Source organism: Staurois parvus, unplaced genomic scaffold (assembly GCF_062004578.1).
Source record: "Staurois parvus isolate SC_StPar_1 unplaced genomic scaffold, SC_StPar_1.0 ptg000489l, whole genome shotgun sequence".
Classification (NCBI taxonomy): domain Eukaryota; kingdom Metazoa; phylum Chordata; class Amphibia; order Anura; family Ranidae; genus Staurois; species Staurois parvus.
Genome location: NW_028318285.1, coordinates 719,205 through 738,609, shown reverse-complemented (window position 1 = coordinate 738,609; position 19,405 = coordinate 719,205). Strand labels below are relative to the sequence as shown.

General features: G+C 44.8%; 1 protein-coding gene across 1 annotated transcript in view; it reads left to right on the top strand.

Annotated features, from left to right (window-relative positions):
• Positions 1-19,405, top strand: part of HMG20B (high mobility group 20B) — a 981,246-nt gene that overhangs the window by 362,169 nt on the left and 599,672 nt on the right. Inside the window, exon 5 of the mRNA XM_089689659.1 lies at positions 19,029-19,149. Within this exon, the coding sequence (XP_089545785.1) occupies positions 19,029-19,149 (121 nt within the window). The remainder of the gene's footprint in view (positions 1-19,028; positions 19,150-19,405) is intronic.

The following is a 19,405-nucleotide window of genomic DNA, read 5'->3' as shown; positions in this document are numbered from 1 at the left end:
TGATAGCTTCCATGCCATGCCGCACTGAGGCAGTAGTTGTTGCAAAAGGGGCGTTTAATTCCATTTTAAAGCCAAATAAGTTCAATGTTTAAAACGTTGTCAAGTTTGGCTGGCTTTGTCCCATTGGGTAGATTTCTCTTTATTTCTTTCTGAGACACAACAGAAAGTGAGAAGAAGTCTCTCCAAAGTTAGGGGGAACCATCTCTTAGAGTCACCATATACAATACAGCAGGCCTTGAAATTTCCACTCGCCTGCTCACCAATGGTGAGTGGAAATTATGGTGGCGGCGAGTGTGTCCCCCAGGGCCATCTTGTTGAGCAGGCTCGGAGCTCAGGCCGGATCTGTCATTGGCACTGGGAGCTGTCAGACTGTTCAATAGCTGAGCGCAGTGAAAGCAAAGGAAGGAGTGTGTGCTGTGCTCTCTGCCTCTCCCTAGAGTGCAGTACCCGGCTCTGTGAGTGAACAACAAAGTACTGCAACTTTTTATAGGTGTGTGTGTCTACCTAATTTCAGCTCACTCTGGTCACATGATCCTCTGTGTCAGCCAGTGGTGGCTTCAGGGGAAAGGAGAGAGCACTTGACAGTGTGCATGCGTGCGTGTACATATGTGTGTGTTTGTGTGTTTCTCTGTCTATGTACATGTGTGTATCTGTACATGTGTCTGCGTGTATGTACAGTTGCAAGAAAAAGTATGTGAACCCCTTGGGATTACGTGGAGTTTTGCATGAATTGGACATAAAATGTGCTCTGAACGTCATCTAAGTCACAACACTAGAAGAACACAGTCTGCTGAACATAATACTACACAAACATTAGATGTTGCCATGGTTTAATTGCACATAACATGTAAACATTCACAGTGCAGGGAGGAAAAAGTATGTGAACCTTTGGACTTAATAACTGGTTGACCCTCCTTTGGCAGCAATAACCTTAACCAAACGTTTCCTGTAGTTGCAGATCAGACCTGCACAATGATCTGGAGTAATTTTGGACCACTCCTCTTCACAAAACTGTTTCAGTGTAGCAATATTCTTGGGATGTCTGGTGTGAATGGCTCTCTTAAGGTCATGCCACAGCATTTCTTGTTCAAACTTTTTATTGGTATTATAACATAGGAGGAAAAACATTAACAGTAGGCAATAGACATTATATTAACAGTAAAGTGCGGGGGAAAGTACATTCAGTGTCAATTGCATTATATATTAAGGGAGAGTCAATAAAACAAAGCAGTACAACCTGTGATGCCAAGTAAGTAAAAATTCTTATCAAAGGGTAGTGGCGTATCACATAGACATTAAATGATGGGGATGAGGACATGCCACAGCATTTCAATCGGGTTGAGGTCAGGACTCTGACTGGCCACTCCAGAAGGCGTATTCTGTGTTGTTGCAGCCATTGTTTTGTTGAATTACTTGTATGCTTTGGGTCATTGTCCTGTTGCATCACCCATCCTCTGCGGAGCTTCAGTTGGCGGACAGATGTTCGTACGTTTTCCTGCAAAATGTCTTGATAAACTCTGGAATTCATTTTCCCATCAATGACAACAATCCGTCCAGGCCCTGAGGCAGCAAAGCAGCCCCAAACCATGATGCTCCCTCTGCCATGTTTTTCAGTGGGGATGAGGTTTTGATGTTGGTGTGATGTGCCTTTTTTTCTCCACACATAGTGTTGTGTGTTCTTCCCAAACAACTCAATCTTGGTTTCATCTGTCCACAGTATATTTTGCCAGTAGTGCTGTGGAACATCCAGGTGCTCTTTTGCAAACTTCAAACGTGCTGCAATATTCTTTTTGGCCAGCAATGGCTTTCTCCGTGGTGTCCTCCCATGTACTCCATTCTTGTTTAATGTTTTCCTTATTGTAGATGTGTCAACAAAAATGTTAGCATGTGCCAGAGATTTCTGTAGGTCTTTAGCTGACACTCTGGGATTCTTCTTTACCTCATGCAGCATTCTGCGCTGTGCTCTTGCAGTCATTTTTACAGGACGACCACGCCTAGGGAGAGTAGCAACAGTGCTAAACCTTCTCCATTTGTAGACAGTCTGTCTTACCGTGGACACATGAACATCAAGGCTTTTAGAGATACTTTTGTAACCCTTTCCAGCTTCATGCAAGTCAACAATTCTTGATCGTAGTTCTTCTGAGAGCTCTTTTTTGCGAGGCATGGTTCACATCAGACAGTGCTTCTTGAAACCAGTAAACCCAAAACAGGTGTGTGTTTATTAAGGGCAGGACAGCTGTCAGCAACACATCCAATATCATCACACTGATTGGAGTCAAGGTTGGCTCTGTCAGGGATCCCCTCGATCCCCGCCGCGTTGGTCCCGGCGCAGGCGCAGTATGCCGCCCGGCGCAGGGACTCGAGCACTGGGTCCGGGCCGGCCGCGGCGTTCGAGTTCGCGCATGCGCAGTAGAAGCCGCGGCCGCCCGCTGGGCACCAATGGCAGCGCAGGGCGGGATATTTAAACGACCCTGAGCTGTCATTCAGTGCCTTCTGGTCTTTCCTGCATCCTGTATCCTGTGAACCTGTACCCTGTAAGTTATTGACCCGGATTATACCTGACCTTGCTGTTTTCTCCTATTCTGACCCTTGCTTTGCCTGACCTCTCTCCTGAATGCCCCCTATTGGATTTGACCTGCTGTTGCTGACCTGGCGTGTGACCCGACCATTCTATGCCCGCTGCCTTGTACCTTGCCGCCCTCTCTGTTACCGACCCGGCCCGTCTGACCTTGCTCATCCATCCATCCATCCCGTGCAGTGGGGTCTTCTGACCTCCTCACATCAGACTCTTCCCCGTGGGAGCCCCTTGCGCATACTACTACCACTGACGGGCGCACCCAGTAGCCACGACCTGGTCTCAGGGAGCTCCAAGTCCATCCCCACCATCAGGGGCCCTGGTGAACAAGCACCCTGGGACTTAGACTCCGTGCGCTGGGGACGCCTATTCAGTGGAGTGCTAGTAGTACCGCCGGGCGGTCCCTTACAGTACCAGAAGGCCATGACTGAGTCTAGAGGAGGTCCCTCGCCGCTGGAGGAGATCTGCAGGCACCTGTCCAATTTGACACAGACCGTATCGGCCCTGCAGGATAGATGTCAGCGGATTGAAACTCAATTCCAGGCCTGCACTATATCCGCTCCCGCCCCACAGGCCGTGGTCCCCACATCTCCAGCTGTAGCAGCCCCTGTGCTGGTGTCTGGGGCATCCGCACCACTCCCGGCGGCCGACCCCCGAGTACCCTTACCGGAACGTTTCCACGGGGACCGCACACGTTTTAGATCATTCCGCGAGTCCTGCCTCCTCTATTTTGAGCTACAACCCCGAACCTTCGTGACTGAATCCGTGAAGGTGGGGTTCGTCATCTCCCTCCTGCAGGGTGAACCCCAAGACTGGGCCCATCGATTACGGGGAAAAAACGACCCTCACCTCAGTTCGGTTGACAGTTTTTTTGATGCTATGGCCATCCTTTATGATGACCCACAGCGGGCAGCTTCTGCTGAAGCTACTCTGTACACGCTCCGGCAAGGCCGCCGAGCGGCGGAGGAGTACGCAGCTGAATTTAGGTGATGGATGGGGGATACTCGCTGGAACGAGTTCGCACTCCTGCATCAGTTCCGTATTGGCCTATCAGATGGCCTGAAAGACGAGCTCGCCCGGGTGGAGGTACCTGAGACTTTAGAGGACTTAATAGCACTGACCATTAAAATTGACCGTAGACTGCGGGAACGCAGGTTTGAGAGGTCCGGCCAGGGTCATGGAAATCCCTGGGGATCATTTCAGGGTCCCAGTCAAACACCTAGGCCAGTCGTCCAAAACCGGCCACCTGGAGATAACCCCGAACCCATGCAGCTCGGCCTGGCACGGCCTAAACTATCCCCAGAGGAACATCTGCGCAGACGATCCCAGAACCTGTGCCTCTATTGTGGCGAAGCTGGTCATATGGCGCGTTCCTGCCCGCAGAAACTGAGTAAGTGCACCTCTTCTTCCTTATCCATTGGCAATGTTGGTCCATCCCAATACTTAGTGGTACCCCTTTCCTTTCAGCTTCCAGAAAGGACCGTGGAAGTATCGGCCATAATTGACTCTGGGGCATGCAGCTGCTTCGTGGATATTAATTTTGCTCACCAGCAGGGTATTCCCCTTCAATTGAAACAGAAGGGGTTCAATATTTATTTGGCCGACGGTTCCCGAATAAAATCGGGGGTAGTGAACCAGGAAACCCCCTCCATCACCACTGTCATTGCCGGCCAGCACCAGGAATTCCTCCGCCTGGATGCTATAGCTTCACCCCTCTTCCCAGTCATTCTGGGGCTCCCATGGTTACGGGCCCATAACCCCCAGATTGACTGGGAGACCGGAGTAATCACGTTCCCTTCCCCATACTGTCGGATATACTGCCGCACTTCGGGCCCGGGGGCCCCCCAAATCCTCCTGTGCTCTGAGGGGGAAGCTGAATTAAAACAAGTAATCCCTGCGGTCTACCATGGGTTTTTAGATGTGTTCAGCAAACGGGGAGCTGATACTCTACCCCCCCACCGCCCTTATGACTGCCCCATTGACCTGTTACCCGGCTCAGAAATTCCTTTTGGGCGAATCTTCCCCCTTTCAGAGCCCGAATTGGGGGCCCTAAAGGAATATATCGAGGACAGCCTCCAGAAGGGGTTCATCCGCCACTCCACCTCACCGGCGGGGGCGGGAATCTTCTTTGTTGAAAAGAAGGACAAAACCTTAAGGCCATGTATCGATTACAGGGAATTGAACAGGGTCACGATAAAAAAACGTTACCCACTACCATTAGTACCTGAGCTGTTCCAAAGTTTAAAGTCAGCAGTGGTTTTTACCAAGCTGGATCTGAGGGGGGCGTACAACTTGATTCGCATAAGGGAGGGGGACGAGTGGAAGACGGCCTTCCGCACCCGCTTCGGTCATTTTGAATATCTGGTCATGCCGTTCGGGTTGTGCAATGCTCCGGCCACTTTTCAACACTTTGTGAATGATATTTTTAGGGACTTTCTGGATGTCTTCGTGATCGTTTATTTAGACGACATTCTGATTTTCTCCCCGTCTTTGGGGGAACACAGAATACATGTAGCAAAAGTATTGGGGCGGTTGCGGCAGCATGGGTTGTACGCCAAGGCAGAAAAATGTTGTTTTGAACAATCCAGCATTGTCTTCTTGGGCCTGATTATCTCCACCGCGGGGGTCGCGATGGATCCCCAGAAGGTCGCTGCAATACTGGATTGGCCTGAACCCACAGATAGGAAAGGCGTCCAACGATTCATCGGCTTTGCAAATTTTTACCGGAAGTTCATCAAGAACTTCTCGGGTCTGGTCTCCCCCATTACTCAGCTAACCAAGCTGGGAACCCGATTCAGATGGACACCAGAAGCGCAGGGAGCTTTCGAAGTCTTAAAGAAGCTGTTCACTTCGGCACCCATTTTGGGTCACCCAGACGCCGCTCTGCCCTATATCTTGGAGGTAGATGCATCGGAGAATGCGGTAGGCTCCATCCTCTCCCAACGAAAAGGCACCAAGGAACTGCTCCACCCTGTAGCGTTCTTCTCACGGAAGCTGACCCCAGCGGAGAGGAACTATGATATCGGTGATCGAGAGCTACTAGCGATCAAAACGGCGTTAGAGGAATGGAGGTACCTGCTGGAAGGTGCGGTGCACCCCATCTTAATATTTACTGACCACAAGAACCTAGAGTATCTGAGAACCGCCAAGCGTCTATGCCCGCGACAGGCGAGATGGGCACTATTCTTTTCGAGATTCAACTTCCACATTACGTACCGGCCGGGATCAAAGAACACTAAGCCGGATGCGTTATCACGGATGTACGAAGACGCCAAGGAGACCCCAGTACCTGACACCATCCTGTCCTCGGGTAACTTCTTGGCCCTTCAGTCGGATCTTCGTTCCAGGCTAATGGAGGCATCCACAAACTTCTCTACCCCAGGCGGAGGGCCACTCCGGAACAAGGGGGGACTCCTATGGAGGGAAGACCGAATTGTGGTGCCGGAAGAAACCCGAACCTTGGTCTTGGGGCATTGCCACGACCACCCAATGGCGGGGCACTTTGGCCCAGAAAAGACCCTGGAACTTCTCCGACGCTCATTCTGGTGGCCAGACATGGCTAAGGATTGTAAGGGCTATGTCAGGTCCTGTGTCACCTGCCAGAAGAACAAGCCAGCAAGAAACAAGGTTTGGGGTCTGCTGCGACCCTTACCTATTCCTGAACGGCCTTGGCAAAAGATCTCACTAGACTTTATAGTCGAGCTTCCGCCATCCCGAGACCACACGGCAATCCTGGTAGTCGTGGACCGCTTGTCCAAGATGGCCCACTTCATCCCGTTGAAGAAAACCCCCTCGGCGGCCGAGACCGCGCAAGTCTTCATTCGTGAGGTAGTCAGGTTGCATGGGGTCCCTGAAGACATCGTCTCGGACCGAGGGGTCCAGTTCACGTCCAGATTCTGGAGGGCACTGTGCAAAGCCCTGGACATAAAATTATCTCTCTCCTCTGCGTTCCACCCTCAAACTAACGGTCAAACCGAAAGGACCAATCAGACCTTGGAGCAATACTTAAGATGCTATACCTCGTTTACTCAAGATGACTGGCTGCCACTTCTTCCTTTAGCGGAATTTGCGTATAACAACGCCCGCCACTCAGCAACAGGGCAGTCCCCGTTCTTTGCCAACTATGGCTTTCACCCAGTCTTCCTCCCGGATTTGGTGTCGGAATGCCCAGTACCAGCAACACAAGATGTGGTATCATTCTTCGCTGCGAACAATAAGAAGCTTCAAGTGGCCATCAGTCGGGCCCAGGAAGACTACAGGAAAGCATTCAACAGAAAACGGAGAGGAGATCTGGTATTGCGGCCTGGGGAGAAGGTTTGGCTGGCGACGTCCAATCTAAAGATGCTTTGCCCGTCAAAGAAATTGGGACCCAAATTTATAGGCCCCTTCTGCATTAAACGGATGGTTAACGAAGTAGCCTACGAACTCGCCCTCCCTGACACGCTCAAGATCCACCCAGTCTTTCATGTGTCCCTGCTGAAGCCAGTGGTCCCAGATGCCTTCCCTGACCGGGAATCTAGACCCCCGGAAGCGGTAACGGTCGAAGGAGAAGAAGAGTTTGAGGTTGAAACAATCCTGAAGTGTCGAAGGAGGGGAGGCCAGACCCAATTCCTTATCAAATGGAAGGGCTATGGTCCTGAGGACAATTCTTGGGAACCAGCCCATAATGTCCATGCACCCAGACTTGTCCGGAGGTTCTTTCGCGATCACCCGTGGTGGAGAGATCGGGTGGGCATCCGGAGGTTGCCCGTAGGGGGGGGGCAATGTCAGGGATCCCCTCGATCCCCGCCGCGTTGGTCCCGGCGCAGGCACAGTATGCCGCCCGGCGCAGGGACTCGAGCACTGGGTCCGGGCCGGCCGCGGCGTTCGAGTTCGCGCATGCGCAGTAGAAGCCGCGGCCGCCCGCTGGGCACCAATGGCAGCGCAGGGCGGGATATTTAAACGACCCTGAGCTGTCATTCAGTGCCTTCTGGTCTTTCCTGCATCCTGTATCCTGTGAACCTGTACCCTGTAAGTTATTGACCCGGATTATACCTGACCTTGCTGTTTTCTCCTATTCTGACCCTTGCTTTGCCTGACCTCTCTCCTGAATGCCTCCTATTGGATTTGACCTGCTGTTGCTGACCTGGCGTGTGACCCGACCATTCTATGCCCGCTGCCTTGTACCTTGCCGCCCTCTCTGTTACCGACCCGGCCCGTCTGACCTTGCTCATCCATCCATCCATCCCGTGCAGTGGGGTCTTCTGACCTCCTCACATCAGACTCTTCCCCGTGGGAGCCCCTTGCGCATACTACTACCACTGACGGGCGCACCCAGTAGCCACGACCTGGTCTCAGGGAGCTCCAAGTCCATCCCCACCATCAGGGGCCCTGGTGAACAAGCACCCTGGGACTTAGACTCCGTGCGCTGGGGACGCCTATTCAGTGGAGTGCTAGTAGTACCGCCGGGCGGTCCCTTACAGGCTCACTCATGGCTCCAATTAGCTCTGGGAGAAGTCATTAAGTTAGGGCCTCACATACTTTTTACTCCCTGCACTGTGAATGTTTACATGTTATGTGCAATTAAACCATGGCAACATCTAATGTTTGTGTAGTATTATGTTCAGCAGACTGTGTTCTTCTATTGTTGTGACTTAGATGACGTTCAGAGCACATTTTATGCCCAATTCATGCAAAACTCCATGTAATCCCAAGGGGTTCACTTACTTTTTCTTGCAACTGTACATGTATGTGTGTGTGTACATGTGTCTGTGTGTGTACGTACATGTGTCTGTGTATGTATGTACATGTGTCTGTGTGTATGTACATGTGTCTGTGCGTGTGTATTTCTGTGTATGTACAAGTATCTGTTTCAGCGTGTCTGCACGTGCCTGTGTGTGTATACATGTGTCTGTATGTGTGTGTACATGTGTCTCTGTGCGTGTGTGTACATGTTTCTGTGTGTATGTGTGTGTGTGTGTATGTACATGTCTGTGTGTGTGTACAGGTGTCTCTGTTTGTGTGTGTTTGTTGGTGGCGAGTAACTCTTAAGGCCTGGCTAGTAGCTCAGGTCTTGAAATTTTAAGCCCTGCAATACAGTACAATCTGACCATATAATCTTTGCACAATAAACATTGAATTTACCAAAACTGTAGTATACGGACCTATTTAATATTTTCAATCAATTTATCTCAAATCAGGCAGGCCCTAAATAAAGGGTCAAATTACTGTCATTCAGACTTTAGGGGGGCCGGACTGTAGGCAGTGGAAGTAGAAAATGTCCCTCATCACTGTTATTAAATAATGACTCATGCTTGGTTGCCAGTGGGAGTAAGAAAATTACATAGGGCCTGGGGTCAGTAGGAGGAGGAAAATTGCCTCATAATTGGTATTATTGTGGGAATAGTGCCCCCCCCCCCACACACACACCATTACTGTCAGTAGTGGGAATAGGGCCCCATCACTGGTGTCAATGGGAAGAATATTGGCCCATTGTTGGTGTTAGTGGAAGGAATGGTGCCTCATCATTGTTATCAGTAGAACAAGTAGCAAAAAAGGAAAGAGACAGGAGACGCCCATCTAAGTGCAGTGGTTAAAACTGTATTTAATGGTAAAAGGATAAAAAAACACTCACAAGAATAATAAAAAAACAAGCTCATCTGTGTGCAAGGGGTGACCATTCCTCAACATCCTGCAGGTACCACCAGTGGCATAGGGGATGTATGCTGGGCTGATTAAGATGTGTAAAGGCACAGTGTGGATCTATCCTGCAGAGTGATGGTACAGCGAGGGTCAATCCAGCGGTGTCTGTACAGGAAGAGACCATGCAACCAGCTTGGAGCGCACCAGTGACCAAGTGATGTCACTGAAAGAGGGTCAGTAGATCAGGAGACACAGACGTGGGACAGGCTACGCGCTCAGAGCCTCTAGCTCCTTCTATTGGCCTAATGGTACTGGGAGTAGATACAAATTAAATAGAGGGAGATGCTGTCAGTGTGAGACATCACCGTCCAGCAAGAATTTAAAGGAGCAGTGCCATACAAAGGGAGCATAACTTGTTGAGCACAATAAACAGAATGAATAGAATAACTGATGTATAAATAAACAATGTATGAGCACTGATGTTATGTACAAAAAATAAAAGGGAGTAAATAGAATATATGTGTACATATCAGTATCTATACAATAAATATATTGACAATACGAAATGTGTATGGAACTAAAAATTATGATAAAAGTCAAACTCATAGATAATCAGAATAAATCATATACAGTGTGAATACAATAAATTACTTATGTAGCCAAAAAAGATATAATAATAAAAAAGAGAGCTCAGACCTTATAAAAGGAATCTAAAAACCTTACGGCCATGTACGCATGTTGGTATAAACATCTATACATACAGTGGGAATGAACAAATGAATATATGCTAAATATGGGCAGGCTATTACAGTATTGTATGTATTTCAATTTCTTCATTAAGCCCTCCTGGGACTAAGGTGCCTACGGTCCCCAAATTACCCCCACATAATCCAATATGTTTCATACTGAGTGAGGTGCTTGAAATGTTCTGCCACAGAGGGTAATGTGGGGATCTGTTCCAGGACCTACATGGAGAGCCCGGTGGTGGATTAATCATGGTGTTTTGAGTAATGTCTGGGGACACTGTGTTTATCATATCCTGCTTCTATGAGGCGTCTATCCTCACCAAAACGTTTCTGTAACGTTCTGATGGTCCTCCCTACATAGAATAATCCACATGGGCATGTCAGACAACAAATCACATATTTAGTAGAACAATTGTAAAATTCTTTGATGGAATAAGTTTTCCCTTTGATGGTGTAAGTTTTTTTTACCATGCTGAATGAAGTGACATGTGAGGCATAATGCCTTTTTACATTGATACATCCCAACCAAAGGAATCAATGTGGTACGCGGTTTGGCATCTGAAATGTGTTTAATTTTACTAATGGCTATTTGGCTTTTGATGTTTCTGGCCTTTTGGTGTGAGACTTTATGGCATTCAGTAATGGATGTATTTAAATATTGATCTTGCAACAGTATAGGTCACTGTCTGTGCAGGATGTTCTCCATTTTCCTATATTGGATATGAAATTTTGTGGTGAAACTTATGGGTTGTGTTTTCTTCCAGGACTAATTTGTTGGACTTGCGGGCTGGTCTTTCTTGGTCTTCCCAGCATACATCCCCTATGATACCGGTGGTAACTGCAGGACGTTGAGAAATGGTCACCCCTTGCATTTCATCTCTGTGCGCCAGTATTACCTCTTCATTTTATGTTTATTATGCCATATCTGTGCTGCTAGAGCTGGGGTTTTTCTCTATAGTCTATTTCCATTACCATGGAGTTAATTTCCCATTTTCAAAAGCTCAAGTATATGATGCTCGATGCATTTTATGCATTATTTCCTACAGAATTTTTCAAAAAATGTACCAAAAAAAATGGAAGATGAAGTCATCAGTAACAAAATAGGAAAATTTAGGAGAGACTTAGACAATTTCAACTTTAATAGAAATAATCCCGTCCAGCTTTTCCAGGTCCTCATGGTCCACCTATACCATTCATGTCACCCATTCAGCACCATGCCCTTGGTACCCCCCAAAAAACCTACAATACATAACTCCTCCACCTACAATATGTCTACTAACAATAGACCATCGCCAAACCTCCCTCCTTTGCCTAAGCAAAATAGAAAAATAAGAACTAAACCCCCTCCCAGCATCAATACCAACAGTGATAACAACTTCTCTAACAATACTCTTAACATATGATTTGTCTAGCAACCTCGAGGATCCCTCTCACAGTTCCCAGGGAACTGCCACCAGTACAATACACTTAGAAGGCCAAGCAGTGTCTACACCTGCCCTTAAAATTACAAGGACAGTACCATCTGGGACCGGCCAAGATTTTGATATTCCACCCAACTTCAGTACTAGTCAGGCTCCTACAAATGCGGCTTATCCTATCTCTGCTCTAGGTATCGAATCTCCCAATGAGCTGGGGACCCCACCCAAACTCATAAAAAGAAAACACGTAGGAGAGGAAGGAGAGGGGGAAGGGGCAGATGTAAGAAAAGGGAAAATCAGGAAACTGAAAATCTACAATCTGTCTTCCCTAGAACTCTCTGTTCACAACATCTCCCTACTTGGTAAAGGTCTAACTTTCGCCCCCACGGTTCAGCCTAACCTATTCACATTGTTTAAGGACGTAAACAAGTTTGTCCAAGATCTTACTGTAAAAAGATTTTTCAACATCAAATCTTCTAAAAACACACCCCATACAGATCCCATCACTCCAATAGATAATGAGACTATATCTCTTGATGATTCCAACTTACCCATTATCAATTATTTAGAAGATCTTTTTACAGAAAATTTATAATGATGAAACTGAATGGCTCACAGAACATCTCCCCACTTCACCTCCAGTACAGCACACCACTTTGAGACCAAAGTCCATGTTTAATCGCACCCATAATAAAGGACCCTTTGTTTAAACTTTCTATCAGGTGGTATATTCCAATGTTAATTGCATGTGCAATCCAGGTTCACATCATTCTTACAAACCGCCCAACCTTACACAAGGTGAAAAAATAGCCGTCAATAAGTTTACTAACAAATCTGATATCATCATTAATATAATCAACTAGCAGGATGTTTTGATAATGCCCTGGAGGAGGGGCAAAACGCGTTGATGTAACTTCTGGTTCCCGTGGCTATGCCGTGACGTCATATCCGGTGAGTGGAGCGCACACCGGATGCTGCGCTCCAGTAGCCATCTTTGCTGAGGTCTGATGTGGATTGCTGCCAGTATATGTGTATATACTGGCAGCAGTATACAGGAGCTCTGCACCTGACATTGCAATTTATATGTCTTTTGGGAATGATATAAAGGCGTTTGTTATCATATTAACATGTGAGTGCATAGCACATTTGATTTTAATAATTAAAAACTTTTTGCAGTATTACACTATTAGTTTTTTTCCTTCTTTATATCCATCGATATGTGTGGGAAATCCCTCGGGTGAAGTTTGGTTTGAAGCAGTGAGAGCCTTTATCATGGAGGATATTTAATATCCACAAAGCTTGTTTGACTCTTAATGTTTAAGGGTCCAAATACATCTGGTGAGTGAAGTATATGTTGAACGTCACAGGTGGTGTAAACACACTGAATTTTGATATGCAGCATCATTGAGTAAAAAAATATTGGAGCACATTGGAACTGGACTTTTTTTTTATTTTTTCGATTTATTATATTTTTTTGGATTGGGACTTTTTTCACTTTTTATTTTGTGACACATATATTTATTTATATTGTTTGTATTATTTTGCGCTGTGTTAGCAGGATTGCCTTGTGATTTGAGGTATTGAATGCTTCATAATGGCTCGTATAAAATATGAAATTGAAACTGGTTACATCTCTCTTCACCAGCCTCTAAAATATCCCTGTTTTTCAATAAAATGTAAATTCTGACTGGAGTGATAACTTTCACTCACCCCTCTTATAAATTTAAAGAAAGCCTCCCAAAGTATTATATTGTCAACTTATTCTACCCAGTCTGAGCATCAGTGTGCGAATACTCACACACCCAATAAGTTATGCAATGCAAAACCATTGTGTAGCATCTCACCTCCAGAGTTACATGCATACAGATGGTACAGTATATACAGGTTTTAAAATGATTATCAGGTTTAAATGCCTCTCTCTGGTTTTAAGACAAACACCAAGAGAAAAAAGATAATGAAAATAAGGAAAAAAATTGATGGTCTTCATAAGTCCATCAGTTTAAAGTCTTTGTAATTTATGTATGTATCAACACAACATAGCTTTTCATGGCATTCTGTTCTTCACTTGCAAGTAAGCATTTCCGGTCACACAGATTCATACGTCTCTAACATCTGCCAAGCCCTTAAACATTATACTGAGGCCAAATCTCTGAGATCAGTAGCTAAGTCTTGCCAAAGAACTTTAATTGTAAAAAATCATACCACACATCCAACTGTCTATGGACTATCAACAAAATGGTTGTTTGTCCCATAGTAGTATCTTTGCGTAAATGAAGACACCTCATTTTTCAGCTCTTTCAGTTGCTCCATAAACTGATGCCTTTCTTGCTTTAGCTGACTATTCTCAGATAGTAACCTTATTATTTGGGTTTTAAAAGAGACTTGGTTTTGGCTACTGTGGCCAACATGCCTGGGAGAATTGCTCCACTTTGCAGAGTAAACTTATTTGCATCTTAGTGTTGTTTTGGGGTACCGGGAGTTCTTTTGCTTACTACTGTTACGCACAAAACGATATCGTGCAATGTGCCCCAACTTTTTACAAGCAAAACATCTCAGAACTGGCTTCCCTGAATAAGCCCTTCTGTGAGCACATGACGACTGGGACACATCAAAATTCCTTCCATTATTGATACTCGGCACAAGGTCACCAAAGCAAGAGTAATGCCACCAAACACTGCTGCTTGTTGCACAATACACTTTAACACCCAATACAAAAAAAAAGAAAAAAGAAATACTTATACTCTCAACAAAAGTAACAACTATCCATAGAACAATTAAAAAACAAAACACCCATTTGTTAATAAGGAACAAGGTACACTCACCAACTGCTTGGGCTCCTAGACTTATGATTTTCTCCAGGTCCTTCTTGGGTCCTCACGGTCTTCTGTCACCTCACAGGATGATTGATTTCTCATAGAATTCTTCTAGTACAGCAATGGGCAAACTACGGCCCGGCGGACCTTTTAATCCGGCCCGCGGAGCGTGATAAAAAAAAAAAACAGCCAGGGCAGGCAAACATTGGCTGTCAGGATGTGTGTAGGCGGGGCAGCGTGACGAACGTGAGGGGAGCTAGGCTCCTCTCACAGTCCGCCCTGAAGACCGGAACGGCGCGGGAACACGGCGAGAGGAACGCACGGAGCAAAGGTAAGTAAATTGACACAGGGGGGACTTGGCTTACTACTTGGGGGGGAATAGTACTATGGGGGATGAAATACTATATGAGCGATGAATTAATATGGGGGATGAATTAATATGGGGGATGAATTACTATACTATGGGGGATGAATTACTATATGGGGGATTCATTACTATGCTTACTATGGGGGAATATTACTATACTTACTATGGATGGCATGGTAGTGGCTGGACCGGCCAGCAGCTAGTGGGGGGCATAAAAGTTTTGTAAAATAACTCTTTTTACGCTTTTCTACCTTAAATTAATCTAAACATTTAATGTTACAAATTTTAATTTAATTTATATTAATTCACACATACACATCATTCATCTACTCTTTGTCCGGCCCCCGGGTCCAATATATGAACCCATTGCGGCCCTCAAGTCAAAAAGTTTGCCCACCCCTGTTCTAGTACATAGCACAGTCCTTTTTTCAGCTTTCTAGCCTCCAGATAATTCTGGGGTTAAATTTGTGAATCAGACCCCTTAAGTCACCACCAGACTTTTGAGTCACAGCACAGCTTCAGGATCCACCTTACAGGACTGTTGTCATCACCGACTTCTGTTACTGAATCCGAAAATGCTCTTCTGGTCACTTGGACGGCACCAATCTGTTGTCTTATATTATAGTACAATGGTTCTTTTGCCAGAGAGATGGGTTTAGATCAGATAAAGATATTTGTAGGAGAATCTTGATCAAATCTGTTGTCTTATATCAATGATGGAATATGTATGACCAGTGTATATTTATAAATGTACTTTTCCCACAGCAGCTAGTCTAACAGTTCTTTTCCAGAGAGATGCATTTAATCAGTTCAGCGACAGTTCATAAGACAGAGGTACAGACAAGGCAAATGACAGGATACTTAGAATATTCATGCAATCATTAGAAACCTTCAGAGAACCCCTTTCTCCTGTCACATTTAACCAAAAAGAAGCTTCCTTAATATACACATTGTTCCCATTCAGTACAATGGCAAGCACTCTGATTGGCCACTTGTATAGCCCCTTTGATCATCTGGGTGACAGATATCACCTTTTGGGCTTGGACAGCTGCAGTCATAATTCTAATCAAAGTTGTCCAGATATTTCCTAACCTACATTCTTTTACTATTAATTAGATAAACAAGTTACCCTTTGAAGAATGATAATTACCATACTCTTTGAGTAGATGTTGATCAACTCCTTTCAAATCTGACTAAGCTATCTGCATTTTATCAGTCTTGCAAATTTGCAAATTACCTCCTTTGAAATGTAACAAGCCGACCCCTGAATGCCCAGGTTATCTTGCATAAAATTAACATAGCAAAGAGTTTTTGGCTGCTTTTGTTGTGTTAAATACATCTAGCTCATATTCATATTCTGTCATATTTTGTCATATTCTGGCTTGGTCAATAACGTGAGAATACACCACATAATATAATATATATATATATATATATATATATAATTACAATATCCCGACAAGTATCCGTGTACAAAGGTATATTGCTTTCTAAGAATAAATGACCTCTAATGTTGGGTGTTCTACATGTGTATATATCCTTGCTTTATGTAAAACTTATTTATTTATTACAGGTACTTATATAGCGCCGTCAATTTACGCAGCGCTTTACATATACAGTGGGGCAAAAAAGTATTTAGTCAGCCACCAATTGTGCAAGTTCTCCCACTTAAAAAGATGAGAGAGGCCTGTAATTGGCATCATAGGTAGACCTCAACTATGAGAGACAAAATGAGAAAAAAAATCCAGACAATCACATTGGCTGATTTGGAAAGAATTTATTTGCAAATTATGGTGGAAAATAAGTATTTGGTCACTTACAAACAAGCAAGATTTCTGGCTCTCACAGACCTGTACATTCTTCTTTAAGAGGCTCCTCTGTCCTGCACTCATTACCTGTATCAATGGCACCTGTTTGAATTTGTTATCAGTATAAAAGACACCTGTCCACAACCTCAAACAGTCACACTCCAAATTCCACTACGGTGAAGACCAAAGAGCTGTCGAAGAACACCAGAAACAAAATTGTAGACCTGCACCAGGCTGGGAAGACTGAATCTGCAATAGGCAAGCAGTTTGGTGTGAACAAATCAACTATGGGAGCAATAATTAGAAAATGGAAGACATACAAGACAACTGATAATCTCCCTCGATCTGGGGCTCCACGCAAGATCTCACCCCGTGGGGTCAAAATGATCACAAGAACGGTGAGCAAAAATCCCAGGACCACACGGGGGGACCTAGTGAATGACCTGCAGAGAGCTGGGACCAACGTAGCAAAGGCTACCATCAGTAACACACTACGCCGCCAGGGACTCAGATCCTGCAGTTGCAGACGTGTCCCCCTGTTTAAGCCAGTACTTGTCCAGGCCCGTCCAGTTTGCTAGAGAGCATTTGGATGATCCAGAAGAGGATTGGGGGAATGTCATATGGTCAGATGAAACCAAAATAGAACTGTTTGGTAGAAACACAACTTGTCGTGTTTGGAGGAGAGAGAATGCTGAGTTGCATCCAAAGAACACCATACCTACTGTGAAGCATGGGGGTGGCAACATCATGCTTTGGGGCTGTTTCTCCGCAAAGGGACCAACCAGGATGACAGATTCATATACAGGACAGAATGAATGGGGCCATGTATCGTGAGATTTTGAGTGCAAACCTCCTTCCATCAGCAAGGGCATTGAAGATGAAACGTGGCTGGGTATTCCAACATGACAATGATCCCAAACATACCGCCCGGGCAACGAAGGAGTGGCTTCGTAAGAAGCATTTCAAGGTCCTGGAGTGGCCTAGCCAGTCTCCAGATCTCAACCCCATAGAAAACCTTTGGAGGGAGTTGAAAGTCCTTGTTGCCCAGCGACAGCCCCAAAACATCACTGCTCTAGAGGAGATCTGCATGGAGGAATGGGCCAACATACCAGCAACAGTGTGTGCCAACCTTGTGAAGACTTACAGGAAACGTTTGGCCTCTGTCATTGCCAACAAAGGATATATAACAAAGTATTGAGATGAACTTTTGATATTAACCAAATACTAATTTTCCACCATAATTTGCAAATAATTTCTTTCCAAATCAGCCAATGTGATTGTCTGGATGTTTTTTCTCATTTTGTCTCTCACAGTTGAGGTCTACCTATGATGCCAATTACAGGCCTCTCTCATTTTTTAAGTGGGAGAACTTGCACAATTGGTGGCTGACTAAATACTTTTTTGCCCCACTGTATATTGTACATTAACATCAGTCCCTAACCCTCAAGGGGTACACAATCTAAGGTCCCTAACTGACATTCATACATACACATACTAGGGACAATTTAGACAGGATCCAGTTCACCTACCAGCATGTCTTTGGAGTGTGGGAGGAAACCGGAGTACCCGGAGGAAACCCACGCAGGCACAGGGAGAACATGCAAACTCCAGGCAGGTGGTGCTGTGGTTTTAGTTTAGTTTTTACATTTTATAATGGGGTGCCTGGAATTGTAGGAATTGGAATTGGGCAGAATTGTAAAGAGTGCTGCAACTGAAAAAAGATTGAGAAACACTGCATTAGGTACAACTATGATATACTGCCATACAAAACAGCATCGTCAGCCTGAGGAGAGGAGACTGTTAGATGTACTAGCAAATTTAGATACACTAAACAAATTGAAAACAAAATCCAGCTTACACTGTAGTTACACAAGCAATTGCAGCAACTATTTTGTTCCTTTTTGGAGTAAACGTTTTACATGGAAATATAAAAACTGACCATTGTAATCACCCCTGTCAATGGTACATGAATGATTTTTCTCAACACTCAAAACTGCTAAATTTGCAGGAGAGCTTGTTCTGTTGAAAAACAACAGACTTACTGGCCAGATCGCCAGGTAAAAATGAAACAAAGCAAGCCTAAAAAATAAAACAAATGCAGCACCCACATCTAAGCATTGGTAAGCTGCAATATAATAAATGCTTGCTTTTTGGTTTAATACTGCTTTAATGAGAACTGTCAATTCTGATGAAGAATTACCTGAACTGTTTTACCCCAACATCATGCTTTCGGATTGTGAATTACTCTCACGTTGGTCCCTACAGCCTTCTCCTTCTTTTGTAATCGATTGACCTTACAAATGCCGAACCTTATGGTATTTTCTGTACACTGAGACTTATTGCATGTGTACCTTGTATTTTCCATTAAAATGGAACTTTCTTATAAAAAAAGAATAATTGTCAGTTCTATAACATGCTTTGCTGCAACAGAACGTTTTTATTTATTCACCTCTAAGTGTCAAGGGTTCAGTACAAATAGAAGTCCTATTTGCAACACAGTGGGGGAAAGGTGTTGTTGGGAGAAGGGGGGGGGGGGGTGTAAACAAAGAAAAGTCAGCTTAAGGCTTTGCTATAAAAGTCCATTTATGCTTATCTAATTCTGAAAGTGACTGGTAATAGGCTCCCTTTAAGGCTGCATAATTATGGGTATTATGTTACTAATTAAAATGTCTTGCTTTAGAGGTACCTGGATGATGCTGAAAGGGACAAACGGCAGTATTTGAAGGAGCTAAGAGAATACCAACAGTCTGATGCTTACAAGATGTGTTCAGAAAAGATTCAGGAAAAGAAGATGAAGAAAGGTGAATATTAAAATCTAATTCATATGTCCTTCACTGCAGTGCTGTCTTGACACACTACTCATCTTTCCTTATTCTATCAATAATATTTCTTTAAGAATAGGGTAGGGTAAATACAAATATAGGTATTCTATCAATAATATTTCTTTAAGAAAATGGTAGGGTAAATACAAAAATAGGTATTTATTTGCTAGTTGTATTCCCTGTATACAAACAGTATACATAATGCCTCCAGGTGTCATGGTCAAACGGAAAAGTA